This window comes from Salvelinus sp. IW2-2015, linkage group LG35 (genome assembly GCF_002910315.2).
Source record: "Salvelinus sp. IW2-2015 linkage group LG35, ASM291031v2, whole genome shotgun sequence".
In the NCBI taxonomy this organism is placed as follows: Eukaryota; Metazoa; Chordata; class Actinopteri; order Salmoniformes; family Salmonidae; genus Salvelinus; species Salvelinus sp. IW2-2015.
This window is the reverse complement of record NC_036874.1, coordinates 4757158-4775601: the sequence shown is the minus strand read 5'-3', so window position 1 is coordinate 4775601 and position 18444 is coordinate 4757158. Positions and strand designations below refer to the sequence as shown.

Genomic DNA, 18444 nt, shown 5'->3' with positions numbered 1-18444 from the left:
TGTTTTCAATATATCCAGGTGAGAGAGAGGCTACAGAAGATGGGTCTGCTCCAGCCCATGAACATCTTCCTGCGTCAGGAGATAGACCGCATGCAGAGGGTCATCGTGCTGGTCAGGAACACGCTGACCGACCTCAAACTGGCCATCGACGGCACCATCATCATGAGTGAGAACCTACGGGACGCGCTGGACTGCATGTATGACGCACGCATCCCCTCACGTTGGAAGAAGGTATGTTTATTACTGCCTCTGGGTACACATTTATTCAGTTTTCTACGCATGTATTCCGTGTTATATTTTCTACTTCTGTACTTCTTTGTTCTAGGCGTCATGGGCCTCCAGCACTCTAGGGTTCTGGTTTACTGAGTTGCTGGATAGAAACCGTCAGTTCCAGGCGTGGATCTTTGAAGGACGGCCCAACTGTTTCTGGATGACAGGGTTCTTTAACCCACAGGGCTTCCTGACCGCCATGAGACAGGTACAGACGGCACATTCACACATTCTAATGCAATCACAATTGAACATACTTACTGACTTGGCCACTGAGGTTATATTTAGAGGTTGCACACACCACACAGTCATAGTTGATCATGAAGCTACAAAGACAAAGCCAGTCTATGTAACTCTGTTTTTCTGTGTGTAGGAGATCACTCGTGCAAACAAGGGCTGGGCCCTAGACCGTATGGTGCTGTGCAACGAGGTGACCAAGTGGATGAAGGATGACGTCACCCAGCCGCCCTCTGAGGGGGTGTATGTGTACGGCCTCTATCTGGAGGGGGCGGGCTGGGACAGGAGGAACTGCAAACTCATCGACTCCAAACCCAAAGTGTTGTTTGAGATGATGCCTGTAGTCAGGATGTATGCTGAAAACAATGGTGAGTGCTGTAGTCAGTATTTACTGTAACTTCCTGGAGACTCATTGAACAGTATCTCAATCAGCTGCTTGTTGTTTTTATCTATACATGATATGTTGAATATGTCAGTAGAAATGATCTAACTTTTAGGTTCAATGGTTACGGTATGTCAGACCTACTGAATGGACAACATGCAGTGAAAAAGAAACTCATGTTATCATCATGTATAAGTAATGGATTTGTATCATTGCTGTGGTCATTTCAGGTGTCAAGGATGCCCGGTTATACTCCTGTCCCATATATAAGAAGCCTGTAAGGATGGACCTGTAATTAATCATTGCCTACTTTGGAACTGAGGACTGCTCGACCGCCTGAGTCTGGATACACTGGGTGTGGCAGCTGCTGTGTGAAGTCAAATAACCCACTTCTATATTGTATAATAAGCCTACATTTTGAAGAGTTGTGTTTCAGTGGTTAAAGGGCAATCTTTCAAACAACAACAAAGTTGACACCCCGCCACTTTTGTTAAACAGCTGAAGATGTGGCTGGAGAAATGTAACCACTCTCAATGTAAGTCTAAAAATGGATTGTACCCTTTTAAGGATTAAATGAGGAAGTGTCTTCATTTTAGATTAGAGTGGTAGGCTTCCGTAATAAAGTTTCACCTTCACTGGGTTGCAGAATAATTGAAAAATAAAGTTGCACACACTATCTATACTCCCACATTATTTTCATACCTGAACTATTTGGGTGTGTGTTTACTTTTTTATTTTACTTGAAGGAATCATTTTAAATGTCCTTCTTTTTGTACTCACCATAATATGGTTGTTACTACACTAATATACAGGTTGAAGTCAGAAGTTTACATACACCTTAGCCAATACATTTAAACTCAGTCTTTCACAATTCCTGACATTTCATCGAGTAAAAATTCCCTGTCTTCAGGTAGTTAGGATCCCCACTTTATTTTAAGAATGTGAAATGTCAAATAATAGAAGAGAAGAGAATGATTTATTTTCCGCTTTTATTTCTTCATCACATTCCCAGTGGGTCAGAAGTATACATACACTCAATTAGTATTTGTAGCATTGCCTTTAAATTGTTTAACTTGGGTCAAACATGTTGGGTAGCCTTCCAACAAGCTTCCCACAATAATTGGGTGAATTTGGCCCATCTCCTGACAGAGCTGGTGTAACTGAGTCAGGTTTGTAGGCTTCCTTGCTCGCACATGCTTTTTCAGTTCTGACCACAAATTTTCTATAGGATTGAGGTCAGGGCTTTGTGATGGCCACTCCAATACCTTGACTTTGTTGTCCTTAAGCCATTTTTCCACAACTTTGGAAGTATGCTTGGGGTCATTGTCCATTTGGAAGACCCATTTGTGACCAAGCTTTAACTTCCTGATTGATGTCTTGAGATTTTGCTTCAATATATCCACATAATTTTCCCACCTCATGATGCCATCTATTTTGTAAAGTGCACCAGTCCCTCCTGCAGCAAAGCACCCCCACAACATGATGCTGCCACCCCGTCCTTCACGGGTGGGCTTCGACTTGCAAGCCTCCCCCTTTTTCCTCCAAACGTAACGATGGTCATTATCAGACCAGAGGACATTTCTCCAAAAAGTACGATCTTTGTCCCAATGTGCAGTTGCAAACCATAGTCTGGCTTTTTATGGTGGTTTGGAGCAGTGGCTTCTTCCTTGCTGAGCGGCCTTTCAGCTTATGTCGATATTGGACTCGTTTTACTGTGGATATAGATACTTTTGTACCTGTTTCCTCCAGCATCTTCACAAGTTCCTTTGCTGTTGTTCTGGGATTGATTTGCACTTCTGGCACCAAAGTACGTTCATCTCTAGGAGACAGAACACGCTCCTTCTCGAGCGGTATGATGGCTGCGTGGTCCCATGGTGTTTATACTTGCGTACTATGTTTGTACAGATGAACGTAGTACCTTCAGGCGTTTGGAAATTGCTCCCACGGATGAACCAGACTTGTGGAGGTCTACAATTTTTTCTGAGGTCTTGACTGTATTCTTTGATTTTCCCATGATGTCAAGCAAAGAGACACTGAGTTTGAATAGGCCTTGAAATGCATCCATAGTACACCTCCATAGGCTAATTGACATTGTTTGAGTCAATCAGAAGCTTCTAAAGCCATGACATCCTTTTCTGGAATTCCACGCTGTTTAAAGGCAAACCTCTTTGGGCTATGGTGAGCGCTAGTGACCCACCTCCCCAACATCCGCTTAAATTGCAAAAATTGTAATATTAAACATCATGAAAATACAAGTGTCATAAATCATTTAAAAGCGTAACTTCTTGTTAATCCAGCCGCTTTGTCAGATTTCAAAAAGGCTTTATGGCGAAAGCATACCATGCGATTATCTGAGGATAGCGCCCCACATACAAAATCATTAACATTTTCCAAACCAGCAGAGGCATCACAAACGTCAGAAAGAGCGATAAAATAAATCAGTTACCTTTGAAGATATTCCTCTGTTTGCAATCCAAGGGTCCCAGCTACACAACAAACGGTCGTTTAGTTGGCGCTTTATTCAGTAATCCACCCGTTCCAGTCGTCAACATGCAGACAAAGCAATCCCAAAGGTTACTAATAAACTTTGTCCAAACAAGTCAAACAATGTTTCTAATCAATCCTCAAGTACCCTAACATGTAAATAAACTATACAATTTAAGACGGAGAATAGTATGTTTGATACCGGAGATAAATAACGAAGTGGACGCCCGCATCCACGCGCGCCCACAAGACTACAGTCCAAATGAGAGCCACCTTGAAAAACTACAAATTCTAGCTCATTTTTCAAAAAACAAGCCTGAAACCCTTTCTAAAGACTGTTGACATCTATGGAAGCCATAGGAACTGCAATATGGGAGGATTTCCTTTGAATATCCCATAGACAAGTGTTTGAATGGGTGGTGACCTCAAAAAAAGAAATCTGGATGGATTCTCTTCGAGTTTTTGCCTGCTATATCAGTTCTGTTATACTCACATATTATTTTAACAGTTTTAGAAACTTCAGAGTGTTGTCTGTCCAATACTACCAATTATATGCTATACCTAGCTTCTAGGCCTGAGTAACAGGCAGTTTACTTGGGCACGCAGTCATCCGAACTTCCAAATACTACCCCCTAGCCCTAAGAAGATTTATTTAAAGGCACAGTCAACTTAGTGTATGTAAACTTCTGACCCACTGGAATTGTAGACTGAATTATAAGTGAAATAATCTGTAAACAATTGTTGAGAAATGACTTGTGTCATGCACAAAGTAGATGTCCTAACCGACTTGCCAAAACTATATTTGTTAACAAGAAATTTGTGGAGTGTTGAAAAACGAGTTTTAATGACTGATGTGGAAACTGAAACAACACCTCAAACATGTTAACTTATTACAAGCGCACATAGTAAGAACGTTGAAACACAGTTTAAGAGGATTAATTCATTAACTTCATGTTAGATTGTTTCTTACTCTGAAAGTAGTCTATGAGCTAGGATAAACACAGGCCCCATCACTCCTATTGGTTTTTATCTAGCCGTGGTTAAAGTTAGCTAAATTTGTCGTGGCTGTTTAAAGAAATACGAGACATGGATTACAGTTTTTCCTGGCTCATATAAATGTATCCTTTAAATGGGTCCCAAAACACATCCAGTGAAAACTAGCACACGTGAACACTCACAACAGTAATAAGATATCAATTAGTTTAGCTGTCTTCCCAAATGTCCTGCAGTCAGATCAGTGAGTCACACATCAACCAGAAGAAAAGGAGGAAGGACAGAGGGGTTGCAGTCTCTTGCTCCCCTCCTGCCCCACCCCATCCCTCTGTGGTCTTTTCTCTGCCCTGTTGGACTCTCATCCACCTGAATACTGTCCTCCCCCTCATCCTCCTCTTGCTGAATGCTCTCTTTCCACCTGACTTCTTTGGCACAGATGTATCAGTGCACGCCTCACCTTCTTGGTTACGGATGGTATAGACGACAGGGTTGATGCACCATGAGTAACACAAAAAAATGTGTTGAGACAAGTGAAGAGGCAGAGTTTGCTCGTGTAGTTGCAGACGGGTTAGACAGTAGATTATTGGCACCAGCTACAGTAGAAACATACAGATGTAGAAGGTTACAGTTCTACAGCACGTGGTTGTCTTGTTGGGAGGGCCACAACAGCCCTGCGTGCCTCATTGTACATACGCCCAAAACAGAGGCAAGTAATTCAGATTGAAAGAGTTAGGGTGATGCCGGGAGGGCCATGGAACAGTTCTTCTTGCACAGGACTAAAGCGCACAGATGCTCTCACAATTCTAGACTCACATAGCAGCCCTGCAGTGGCTCTATTAAATGCACCATGTGTGTCCCATGTTGAGCTGGACCAAGTGATAATTACCAGCAATGGCACTCAGTACCCAGACTAGCCCCAAGGCAAGCCACACATGCCTGGATGTCATTATGCTCAGGTAGAGGATGCTGTGGCAAATAAACACATATCTTTCTATTTCCATGAGGGCCAGAGTCATCTGAGCGCTCCAAAGGATGGTACACATAATACTAAAATGTTCCATTCACCACCCCCTGATAAGCAGAACAGAGTGCAAAACAATGAATGCTTCAATGAAGCTATGCAAAAGACCACATGTCATCTGAAAATGGAACAAAGTGTAGAACGGCTGCCAGAAGCGCTCTTTAAGTGTCACCAATCCAATGAGTAGGTAGCTGTTCATCACCAGAGAGAAGAGAAAAAGAACGACTAAAAATCAGAAAGATATATTTTTTCCCTGAAGCGATGTGCTGGAAAAAACAGGCAGACAGATGCAGCATGTCTTGCTCCTCTTGAAAAGTTGTCCGGTTCAGAAGGTGAGGTTTAGAGAGAGCATTCAGTACTGTTTAACTTTGTTGAAGCCATGGTGCTGATCAGATGTAGTAGTACGAGTAGCAGATCTAGGAGGGATAGCTCAGAGCGTTTTCTCTTCTATCTACACTCTACAGACTCATCAAATGTCTCCTCTACATTTTATACACGTTGTATGCAGCTGTGTGGTTGAAGGATACTTATAACCAGTCTAAACACTTACCAAAGGTCGCCTACTAAGAGTGGGCTGGAGGTTACATTTTTTGTGGCATGTTTTTAGTTTAAGTAATTTACAACTGCAGTGGAATAGAGAAAAGTGATAGTGCTATACATTATAATGGGCAGTGGTGGAAAATGTACCCAACTGTCATACTTGAGTAAAAGTAAAGATAACTTAATAGAACATGACTCAAGTAAAAGTCACACAGTAAAATTCTATTTAGGTGAAAGTCTTAAAGTATTTGGTTTAAAATATACTGAAGTATCAAACGTAAAAGTATAAATAATTTCAAATTCCTTATATTAAGAAAACCAGATGGTACCATTTTCTTGTTTTTTTTTTATTTCCGGAAAGCCAGTGGCACACTCTAACACTCAGACATCATTTACAAACAAAGCATGTGTGTTTAGTGAGTCTGCCAGATCAGAGGCAGTAGGGATGACCAGGGATGTGCGGTTGATAAGTGCATGAATTTGACTGTTTTCCTGTCCTGCTAAACATTCAAAATGTAACGAGTACTTTTGGGTGTCAAGGAAAATATATGGAATAAAAAGTAAGTATTGTACTGAAGTAAAAGGGGTCAAAAATATAAATAGTAAAGTAAATGAAGTAGTACTTTAATGTATTTTTACTTTAGTACTTTACACACCACTGATAATAGGGCTATCAGAAAATTGCTTTGAAACCATATCGTGAAGAGGTCTGCCTAACAGTATTTTGCCTAATGAATGTGATGGAAGAATAGACAGGGGGACACTTGAAAATGTTCCAGACAGTAATTGGCCTAATAAATGTGATGGGGTTCGTGACACCTTAACTGTTACAACAGGTGGTCCAAACCGCTTGACAAGGTCGCTATAGGTCACTATTGTTGGGTTAAGGTCATTAACCCCTTCCTTTGAGAGAGCGTGTCCCCAGGCTTCTCTATACCAAGTCCCTCATGTGTACACACCTCCCTCCTCTTGACTGCCCTGCCAACCCTACTTGTCCAAACCCCCTCAATACAATTCTAAGATTTGGATCTGTAACCAAATTAAGCATATTCATTCATATTAATGGTTATATTACACATGACTTGAGTCAAATGGAAGTAAAACTAGAAAAGGTCAATTTTCTGAAGAAAATGTGTGTGCTCTATAGTCTACAATAGTGAATAGGAGCAAACACGAATCTCACACACCAAGTATCCATCCATGAGTGTTCTGGTCTCCCTGCATGGACCTGTAGTAGAGACATCTACTCCAGAGGTACTTGCTTAGGTCACAACATATGATGAGCTGTTTGGGCAATATGGCAGAACTCTCATGTCCTGTGGCTGGATCCCTCAATACAGGCTCTGAAAAACATTGTCACATTGGCTGCCACCCAGAGCCATAGAGACCTACAAATATGTCATGGGGGAAAGCAAAGATAAACTCTGTGGGAAAAGTGTTGCTTCTGTTATACTCAGGCTGTTGCCATGGTAACAGTGGGGCTTGTCAACAACAGGCGGGTTTTGTTTTAGTAAAGAGATTAACGGTAGCAAGCAGGCTATCAAAGGGATATTAGCTAGCTGATGAGATCAAATGGCTGATAAAAGTGGTTTGGAGAAACTGGACTTTGGTGCATTAAGCATCGCGCAACAACAGCAACTCCGACAATTTAAGGTAAGTTAGCTAGCTAACACTTTAGCTACTGTAGGTAGTTAACGTCGTTCGCTCCATGAGTGCTCCTTGGCTTCTCCAACAACATTTAGTTAGCTAACGTTAGTTCTATCGATAGAATCAGGAATTAATATACAATAGGATTTCTTGTTCTATCACTGCATTGTTTTTGCATTCATRCAGCTAATAGTTAGCTAGCAGAAATTCCTTGGTTAAAGATAGGCTCAGCAATGACAAACATTACGTGGGGTAACTTTGAATCTGCTATTGCCATTGCCCACCTGGCTTTTCCCAATATCATGAGGCATGGGAAAGAGTAGAATGGACAGTAAAGTTAATGGACATTCACCTTTATACTTCCCCTGGACAAGCAAAGCCAACAATGTATATTAGACAGATCTTGAAGTATGATGTTAGGTTGTCTGTCGAATAAAATGGAAATTCAGATGTCTCCCCTCTCTTTTATCAGTCTTGACAGATTAGAATTGTCCCTCTGTCCTCTGCAGAGCCATTCGCTAATTCAGTATTTTTTATAGATCAATACGAGAATCAACAATGAAAAATATTTGAGAGAGCATCCAGAGACGGAGGTCTTAATAAGCGACTTTTTAAGGTTTGTTAATTGGCTGGCACTGACTGACGGTATATTTTCAGACATATTATTCTCCATCTCCATTAGGGCTCTCAAGCGCTCCAGCTCCAGACATCAATAACAAATAGAATTATATTTCATACTTAGCTACAGTAATGCAGTCTAACTGGCCAATTGCTTGGGTACCTGCTTCTTGTTTTTTTACAGAGATGRATTTCTCAAAAGACCCACAGACATTCGAGAGTATGCAGCAGGTGGGTTCAATCAACAACACAAACTGACACACACACACACACACACACACCAATATACAGACAGGGACAGTCCTCTACATAGAACTACATAGAACTAACATGATATTTTCTCTCTTTCAGATTACTTCACCAACCCAAACCTTTATTTGATCATTGGCTCCAAACTGCAGGGCGATCCTGCCGACACAGGCACAGACTGAATCCTTACCGGATTGTTTGGCAGTTCAACTGTTATTGAAGTGTAAAGCTGTAACAAGCTTCTTTCTCTGTGTCCTGTACGTCCAGGGTATTGACTAGTTATTTGTTTCAAAGTAACATGATGTAAATATAAAACATTGTATAAAGTGGGAATGTACTGGCACCCAGGCAGATGTTCTTAATGAGCATCATTACAACAGGTTAGTTACAGGGCTAAAGAAGGATGTTTTATACCGCTGGTTGAGAGGAAAAGATAGAGGATTTCTAGGCCTATATGGTGGAGTGGACAGCCTCTTTACAGTTGTTCTCAGGGTAAAGTCTAAACGGGATCATTGGGACGTCCCAACTCTGACGTTACCCCACTGGAAGTTTAAATATTAAACGGTTAAGGTTACAAGGATTCCCGATAGCACTAACCGCTTTCTCAAGCCTCAGTTCCCCCTTCTGGACGCTTATGTACTTCCGTTTCCGTTAACTCCCCAACTCATCAGATGAAACAAAAAAAACATTTAAGCAAGATGAGAAAATGTGACCGCAGCAATACTGACCACAAATGTTTAATGAATTTAAAATCATCAAGTAACCAGTGCATCAGGCTTTGCTGTAAAAACATACATAGCGTAGTAAAAACAGGTCAAATCCATCTCTCACAAAGATGACAAAATCATTCAGAATTCTGTTTGATTCACATATTAAAATCTCACACGCTACAAAAATAGGCACATCTGGTTTAACAATTAAGTGATTGTATAGAGAAGAAGACCCTGAAATTGTATAAAAACCTAGACCCTGACAATATTGGACATTTCAACAGTAGGCCTACGTAGTACATTCTGTAACCAACATACTGTGGTAGAGCATGTGAATAGAGCTTTTAAATCCTGAGTGAACAGGCACAAATCATCAATGTTTAGACACGTCAATGTTAAAAGGTAACAGAGATTTCCTTTTTATATATAAACAAGATTGTCAGTAACTTACATTGTTTGATTTTTGTTCAGGCAATTGATTGCCCATCTCTTATGGCTTGTATTGGGCTCCGGGAATCCAGAATTGTATCTTATACACAGATCTAGGATCAGATTACATTATGTAAAATCTTAAACATAATCCTTAGGGAGTAAAACACACAACTGACCTTCCACCAGTGTCTATAGGCAACATCATCCTACTGCCTTTAGCTCAGAGTAGTGTACTACTACTAGTCTCCTGACCCCAGCTACATTACACAGTATGATGGAGCTATCAATACACACTGATCTGATCCAAGGGCAGTGTTGCGTTATCCCCTAATGGTAATGGTTAGGATTCAAAGGGGGTAAACTGGCCCTGGATCTGTGCCTATTAAACAATCTCACACACACATACTGTACTTTAACCACACCATGCAAAGGAGTTTCAACCAACCGCGATACAAGTTAGTGTTGTTTTATGTTGTGTCTGACTTGCACAGCATTTTAACAGTAAAGCGGATCCCCCTTTATGATTCCCGTTATTAGAACCCAATATATACGCTCACTTTAGTTTACAATGTAAAATTCTAGATTGGAGACACTGATTGAACAGCGATGACTACAACCATCACACACTGCAGCCATCCCACAGACACACACATCCAGTGTCCGATGTTCTTCACGTACAAACAAGTTTAGTCCCACACACACTTCCAATGTCTCCCGTCTTCACACAAACATGGCCTGGGACACAAAGCTGTCTCCACGAGATGCTCCGGTGGCAGGGGGGTGGTCCTCCTCGTTGTCCTGGTAATCATTGGCCTTGTACTGATTGGGGGCGTACATGGGCGGGACTTCGTTCAGCCTGGGTTCATCCCAGCCAGAGGGGGCGCCAGCATAGCGCAACTCCGCACCACGATTGTATTCCTCATCACTACGCGTCCAAGTCCTGGTGGGAAAAATAATCATACAAAATAATCTGAATAATCATATAAAAATAAGGAGAACCAATGCAGTCTTCATAGTATTCTAGTGAACCTTGCATTAGCGAACAAACTGACAGAGCAACAAATCAAATTTATTTGTCACATACACATGGTTAGCAGGTGTTAATGCGAGTGTAGCGAAATGCTTGTGCTTCTAGTTCCGACCATGCAGTAATATCTAACAAGTAATATAACCTAACAATTTCACAACAACTACCTGTAAAAGGAATGAATACGAATATGTACATCAAAATATATAAATGAGTGATGGCCGAACGGCATAGGCAAGATGCAGTAGATGGTATAGAGTACAGTATATACATATGAGATGAGGAATGTAGGGTATGAAAACATTATATAAAGTGGCATTGTTTAAAGTGGCTAGTGATACATTTAATTACATCAAGATGGCAAGATGCAGTAGATGGTATAGCGTACAGTATATACATATGAGATGAGTAATGTAGGGTAAGTAAACATTATATAATATAAAGTGGCTAGTGATAAATTGATTACATCAATTTTTCCATTATCAAAGTGCATGGAGTTGAGTCAGTATGTTGGCAGCAGGTCTTGAACCCAGGTCTTCTAGCCAATGGACAAACTTGCAAACCACTGCTCCAATAGGGTTAAATCACAGGGGGGAAATTGTAACTAGCTTACCAAGGCAATGGTTTCTACAGTATTAAAAATACATGTTTCTATCTATAGCATATTCAGTGTAACAGCTTCTATCCACATAGCAGCCCTCCATACCCTTCAGTTTCCTACACGTTCTCATGTTTGTGTTCTGGTAAATAGGGCAATCATGTTGAGTAACTGATCAATTAATGATCAGAAGTAGATGTTAAATGATTTATTTATTTTTGTTTCATGAATCCTTTACCAGGATGTATTATGAATGATATAGATAATGAACTAAGAGTTGGGTTGAGACACTTTATAAGCCAAAGCTACAGAGCTTAATGTATCCCGATAGTCTAAAATGGCTTCCTCTCCTGGTCTACATTCACTCCATCTTCACTGATAGGAAAACACAGGCCAGCTGGAAGCAATATCAAGGAGGCCAGCTGGGAATTTGCTTTCACCCATCCAGGTCTATTTATGTCTGAAGATTGAGGAAAGGATTCGGGAGAGAAGGACTATTGAGAGATGCACCCCATGTTTGGCTGTGTTCTTACCGTGCTGGGCTCGGCATCCTGGGGAGCGTAGTACAGGTGGTCCACGGATCCGTCCTTGCTCTCCACAGGGTCTCGACTGGTGTTCAGCTGCAGATGCGCGCACACAGACAGGATTATTCTCATCTACTCATAAACCAATTTCAGATGGACGCTTTCCTAATCTGCATAAACTTTTAACAATGTTGATAAAAACATGTTGTGGTATTGTAAAATACAAATTGAGGGGCCATATAGAGATATATAAACATCTCCCATCACAGCAAGTCTAAAAGTGTTATGGCTGACCAGCATCCCTCACCCTATCAGTAGAGCTGCTGCTGCTGGTGGTCTGCTGCTTCTTAGGGGGAGGGGGTTTGTACCACTGAGAAGGATGATCACTTAGTATGAGTGACAGACACATAAAACACTCACTCTCCATTGTGCTGGTTGCATTTTTTACGGACCAAGACCACAACACTGCCGATAATGGCCAGCAGCAGAACCACTGATCCCTCCTATAACACCGCTTGTAGTGGGACCCTTCACTGGCAGTCGAGTACCTGCAGAGAGAGAGAGAGAGGGATGAGAGAAAAAGTGAGATAGGAAGGAAGACAAAGAATAGAAGGGAGGTTTAAGGGGACAAGTACAGAGAGAGAAAAGAGAGAGAGAACAACAACAGAGTAGTGATAACATTCACATGCTGGAGTAGTTCCACATGCACAGGAATAACTAGTGCATTTCAATACATATCGTTTCATTTGTGGTGAAAGGTTCTGAAAGCGGAATTCAAAATGTAATCCCCAAGTAATGAAGTAGGCCTAACTACAGTCAATGGTGTGTGTGTGTGTGTGTGTGTGTGTGTGTGTGTGTGTGAGACAGAGGTGCAAAGAAAGTGTGTGTGGATGAGAGGTATAGAGAAAGTGTGGACGTGTGTGAGAGAGCAAGCCGAGATGCAGAGAAAGTGTGTGTCTGCCTTTACAGAAGAAAGGTCTACATTAGTGTAGACTACAGTCACATGGGGAGGCAGACAATCAGACATAGTGACTGTAGTACCTTTCTCTAATGAACCATGACCACTAGTACCAATACTAACAATAAGATTATACACAAGTCAGAAGTACACACACGGTTTGACCCATCTCATTATTCTCCCCATCATTGCACAGGGGATTATGCTAATGAGGGAGTGTTAAATGGCAATGAGGAGCTCAGCTAATTGGAGGAGAGTTACACAGGGAAAGTAATTGGTTGTCCCATGATTGAATGTTGTTAGGCTTATAATTATGGCTGTGGTACTGATGACCTTATAGCAACGCTCTGTAATGTAAACAATGGAGCATTCAATGACCTTTTCACATGTAAAAAGCAGTTGTTTTCAATTAGACCACAACATGTAAATAAAATACAAACGCTTTGGTTTCCCACTAAAACGATCTAAAACAGTCAATAATAAATGACAATTTCTTAAAATGATCTCAAGAGTAGTTTACCCTGACATTTATAAAGTCATTATTGTTCAGAACATGGCATGTTTAATGTGTCTAGTTTAATAGGTCTTATGAGACAGAAAGATTTACAACAAGGCAGTAGTCCAGTTATAGGACTTAGAAGGGAGTGTTACTAGGTGATTTTGATGTAAGTTGTCCACATGGCGGTGCTGTGTCTCCATAACAGCGGCTCTGAAGTACTAATAATCGTCACTACCTCTGTTCCGTCCTCTCTTTGCTCTTCATCACTCCCGTGGTTGTCGACTATGTATCTAGCTATATCCATGCTCCCTTGTTGTCTATAGTGCTTTCTTGCTCCATCTTAACTCAACCATCCATATCTTTTTTTATCCCTCACTTGTCCTCCAATCCCCCCTTCCCCGATACATGTGCGAATATTGTACTATAAATTGTGCCTTCCTGTATTATTCCGATGCTAAAATGTTTATTCTATTCTACTGAGCCGTTTACTTTATGTTCCTATTCATATATTTTATTTCTTATTGTTGTTGCTTTGTCAAGAAGGAACCTGCAAGTAACAATTTAGTTGGACGATATACAGCATACCATGTGTATCCTGTACATACTTTTCCTCCCTCTCTCCATAAAACTCAATAGTCCAAAGTGATTTCCTCCCCTCCTCTCCTTTCCTTTTTACTGATAGGGAATAAACTGGGCCGGTGACAGCTTTATCTGGTAAGCATAATTTATTAGGGTACTTTCTTTTCAGATCAGTTCAGATAAAGGAGAGGAAGCCACTTTAGAGTATTGAGATGCAGCCGCTGTCTGAGTAACTCCAGCAGTGGTGAATAGAGATCATGCCCTCTGTATCTGTGGTGGATGCCAGCCATGTCTCGTTCTAATGAAATCTCCCAGACAGCCCGAGCATGTCCGCTGTGTCTCAGCTGGCGCCGTGCTCCGCTGCCCTCCGACAAGGACGGACTGGGCTCCGTGAATTTAGCCAAACGGTTGCGCGCGCACACACACACACAAAGCAGAGTCCAGCTGGCAGGGCCATCTTGTATACTATCCAATATCCCCGTCACTCACACCAACATTTATACACACCCACAATTCTCTGTGGTGTGCTGCACACCCATACCCACTCACTCACTCACTCACTCATACCCCCATAACCTCCCACTCACTCACACCCCCATACCCTCCCACTCACACCCCCATACCCACCCACTCACTCACACCCCCATCCACAGATTGAGACAGGGTTTAGCCACTCGGTGTATTCTCAAGGATTCTACCTGTATTCTCAATGTGAGGTATGGTCTAAAATACTGCTAGAGTTTTAAAATATAAAAAAAATACTGCCAAAGTTCTACAACACTAGAGCACTGCCGCATAAGATAGCTGGTGCATAATTAAGCGGTCTCCAGGTGATTGCTGGCCTGCCCGTTTTCCTCTCTCGGTGCGGCCTGCCCGTTTCCCTCTCTCGGTGCGGCCTGCCCGTTTCCCTCTCTCGGTGCGGCCTGCCCGTTTTCCTCTCTCGGTGCGGCCTGCCCGCCTGCCTCTCTCGGTTGCGGCCTTGCCCGTTTTACCTCTCTCGGTGCGGCCTGCCCGTTTACTCTCTCGGTGCGCCTGCCCGCGTTTACCTCTCTCGTGCGGCCTGCCCGTTTTCCTCTCTCGGTGCGGCCTGCCCGTTTACCTCTCTCGGTGCGGCCTGCCCGTTTACCTCCTCGGTGCGGCCTGCCCGTTACCTCTCTCGGTGCGCCTTGCCCGTTTTACCTCTCTCGGTGCGCCTGCCCGTTTACCTCTCTCGGTGCGGCCTACCCGTTTACCTCTCTCGGTGCGGCCTGCCCGTATATACCTCTCTCAGTGCGGCCTGGCCCGTTTTACGTCTCTCGTGCGGCCTGCCCGTTTACCTCTCTCGTGCGGCCTGCCCGTTTACCGCTCTCGGTGCGGCCTGCCCGTTTACCGCTCTCGGTGATACAGGTCTACCTCTTAACATGCTTCCCCAGCCAACAGGCCCATATGACTCATGTGACCTTGGGCTGGCTGACCTGCCACTAGCTGCACTATGCTGCACTTATCCCTGCCTCTCCCTTCTCCCAAATCCGCTATCCTCCACTGCTGACCTTCGTTTGGGATACGCTCGGTTTATCTCTCCTTAATATGTCACCCCAATCTGTTAGCGTTCCTCCAGCTCTGCCATCTTTAATCTCCTAACGAGCAGAATAAGCCTGTTTATTACCCTCCCTGCCCCTCACACACCAAAGCCTGCTGCTGCCATCTCCGCTCCCGGAAGCTACAAAACTTATTATACCTTCAGCTATAAAAGTCATTGACCCCAAACAGATTAAAGGTGTCATTCATCTATTGCGGCCAACAATCCAATTGTTGCTGATTCATAAAATCCATCTGTATTGTTTTTTGTATGACTTTTAAGTTTGCGCCATCAAACGGACAACATGAGAACAAACCACGGTTACATTGACCCCAGATGATGGGTTACAAGATTAGTCTAGACGGATTGATCAGCACTGATAAGAATGAGGATGAGGATGAAGAGAGAGCTGAAGTAATCCCATTGCTCAGTCAGGGAGAGGAGAAGTCTAGCCCTTAGATCCTAAAGGCTTAACAGTGGTACATTACCAACATCCATTCAGCCCAACACAAACACACCTCGCTCCCTAGCGACCCTGTATCCTGGTAACCAGGCGCCGCATACATAATCACACAGATTGGAGGTGTGTGTGGGAGGGAGAGGGAGAGAAGGACAGGGGCATACAGTGATAGAGGAGAGCGCATGAATGGGAGAGACGGGGTGATGGAGAGGAATTCAGATCACTTTGGAAACTGCCTCTTCAAGTATGCTAGTCTTATATTACTGCTGCTAATAATAAACACACTATACACAATATAACTACCAACTACCATCAACACTACTACAGTAGTACTATGTGGACTGCTGTTGCCTATAGTCTCCTGCTGTTGCCTGCCTGCCTGGGCCTGGTGCTGTACTGAAGCTGTAGTCTGTCAGACAGGCCCAGTATTAATCTAGGGTGACTCCAGAGCTGGCCCCATGCATTTACACTGTCTGGGATTAAACGGATGTCAGGGACACCAAGCCTGTGTCTGTGTGTGTCTGTGTATGTGTGTGTGTAACAGCAGGAAAGACAGTGTGTATGCATACAATTGAGTGTGGGTGTGTGAGTGTTTGACGTTGATCTCCCCCTCTCTCTGCAGGGAGACCGTGTGCTCCCTGCCATGGTGCATTAAGGCACCGACAGGCACCCTGGGAGAAGGCAGGGTATCTCTCCAACCCTCATACCCTCTCTCTCTGACAAGGTCGAGGCTCCCCTCTTGCTGTCTCTGCGTCAATATGTACAGTGCACTTTACACTGGAACAGAGGTGGCTGGGTCCAGCCAGCATGGAGCAGGCCTGCTGCATTACCCAAATGTAGCTTTCCAGTCCAGCTGAGGTTTAATAGGGGTAGGAATAGGACTAGACAGGCTGTAGTAGTCCAAAGGCAACACACACCAACACCAAATAGCTGTTCATCCCAGCAACAGAGAGAACATACACAGGTTGCAGCTGGCAGGTCCATAACAAGGCATGCACACACAAGTACATGTGCCACACACACAGTCCAGTCCGGATAACTAGGAGTTGTACTATAAGAACCCAGGTCACCGCAGGTAGCTAGCGTGTCATAATGTGAACTGTCCCTAACCTCCGCCTCCCTCCCTGGGGCTTGGTCTGTCACCCATTGGTCTGTTTACCTGCCCTGTGACCTTCTGCCTGGGAGAACATCCKCTTCATTAACTACTGGAGCATTACTCTGCCATGCACAGAGGGATCACAGCCCAGGGCGCAGCCTCCTACTGAGGGGATTGAGGTGAGACAAACTAACATTTACACTACGGTTTCCTCTACTAACACATAAAAAGAGATGTTCTGAAATGGCATCTGTGCTAGTCTCAGGTGAGGCTGTGTTAGGTCAAAGCAATATCGAGGAGGATGCCTTGCAAGAATTTAATATCACTTATAGCTATCTTTGTTCAACATCAGTAGAGATGGAGGATAGAGAGGAGATGACTTCAGGCTACTGAGATGTATCCTCTCGGCCACAGCAGGCGGCTAATTGGGGGCCGTCTCCAGTAGACTACCTCGAATAAGAGACTGATTAACAGAACGGGGAGCCGTAATGGCCCCGCTCTCCAGTTGCATTCTCTCTCCTTTTCATCCAATGCCCCTCAAGAGAATCTGCACAGCCAGAACGGCACAGGCCCGGCTCTAGCTCTGCATTTAAACTCTCATTAAGACAATTCTCCTCTGCCATGGTGAACTATTGGGCATAAAAACAATGGAATAGAATAGGCAATGAGTGTAAGATTTTGTATGTCGAAAATAAGGACTTATCGTTATGTGGCGAGCTACCGTGACTAGGTTTAGTTTGTTGTTGATTATGCAGGGTTACAGTGCAAGTAACATGCACATTCAAGTATGCACACGTTATTTGCATGGACATCTAATGGGCCTGTGGGCATATGGGTGTGGAATCACGATGCAAACCAGAACCACAGTTATATATAGTTCCTCTCACATCTCCTGTGTTCCCTGGGAGGTGTTCGAGGTTGTGGGAGCCTTGTGCTGATCATACATGGAAGTCACAGGAGGTTGGTGGCACCTTCATTGGGGAGAACGGGCTCGTGGTAATTACTGGAGCGGCATCAGTGGAATGGTATCAAACACATGGTTTCCATGGTTTCCAGGTGTTTGATGCCATTCCATTTGCTCTGTTCCGGCCATTATTATGAGCCGTCCTCCCCTCAGCAGCCTCCTGTGATGGAACTCATTACCACCTACTATGGTGTTGCTATAGATGTGCTCTTCACAGTGTCTGTCCTTAACACTAACATTACACATAGCACACTATAAATGCATGCACACATTTAGTGTTACAAAAACACAATCATACAGGCTGACACACACACATACTGTCACGCACACACAATGTATGCATACTAATAACCACATTTACACATGCACACCCACCCCCGCATGTCACATATGAAGAATATCAAACTGCTGTACATGCATCAAAAGGCATTACCGACAATATCCTCCAGACAGACAACCCCATGAGCACATAATGATCCTTCCTACAGCATCTAACACACCGCATCAAGTCTGTCTCTCTCAGATAATAATTTTTATGTCACAATTCATCAGAATCTCAATATACAGTTCGCTATATCATGCTCCCCCACCTCTCAGT

The 18444-nt window shown here is 43.3% G+C and overlaps 2 protein-coding genes across 2 annotated transcripts in view; both read left to right on the top strand.

Moving 5' to 3' along the window:
• LOC111958639 (dynein axonemal heavy chain 5-like) overlaps positions 1-1235 on the top strand; it is a 68281-nt gene extending 67046 nt beyond the window's left edge. Inside the window, 4 exon segments of the mRNA XM_070437321.1 lie at positions 19-231; positions 326-478; positions 644-875; positions 1120-1235. Of these exon segments, the coding sequence (XP_070293422.1) occupies positions 19-231; positions 326-478; positions 644-875; positions 1120-1184 (663 nt within the window). The 3' untranslated portion in view covers positions 1185-1235.
• A 6064-nt stretch (positions 1236-7299) lies between these two features.
• On the top strand, positions 7300-9601 carry LOC111958727 (regulatory subunit of type II PKA R-subunit domain containing 1). The gene is made up of 4 exons (XM_023979970.2): positions 7300-7580; positions 8114-8190; positions 8377-8423; positions 8544-9601. Exons 1-4 carry the CDS (start codon positions 7500-7502, stop codon positions 8621-8623), a joined length of 285 nt encoding a protein of 94 aa, XP_023835738.1. The 5' UTR covers positions 7300-7499; the 3' UTR covers positions 8624-9601.
• Positions 9602-18444: the final 8843 nt, after the last annotated feature.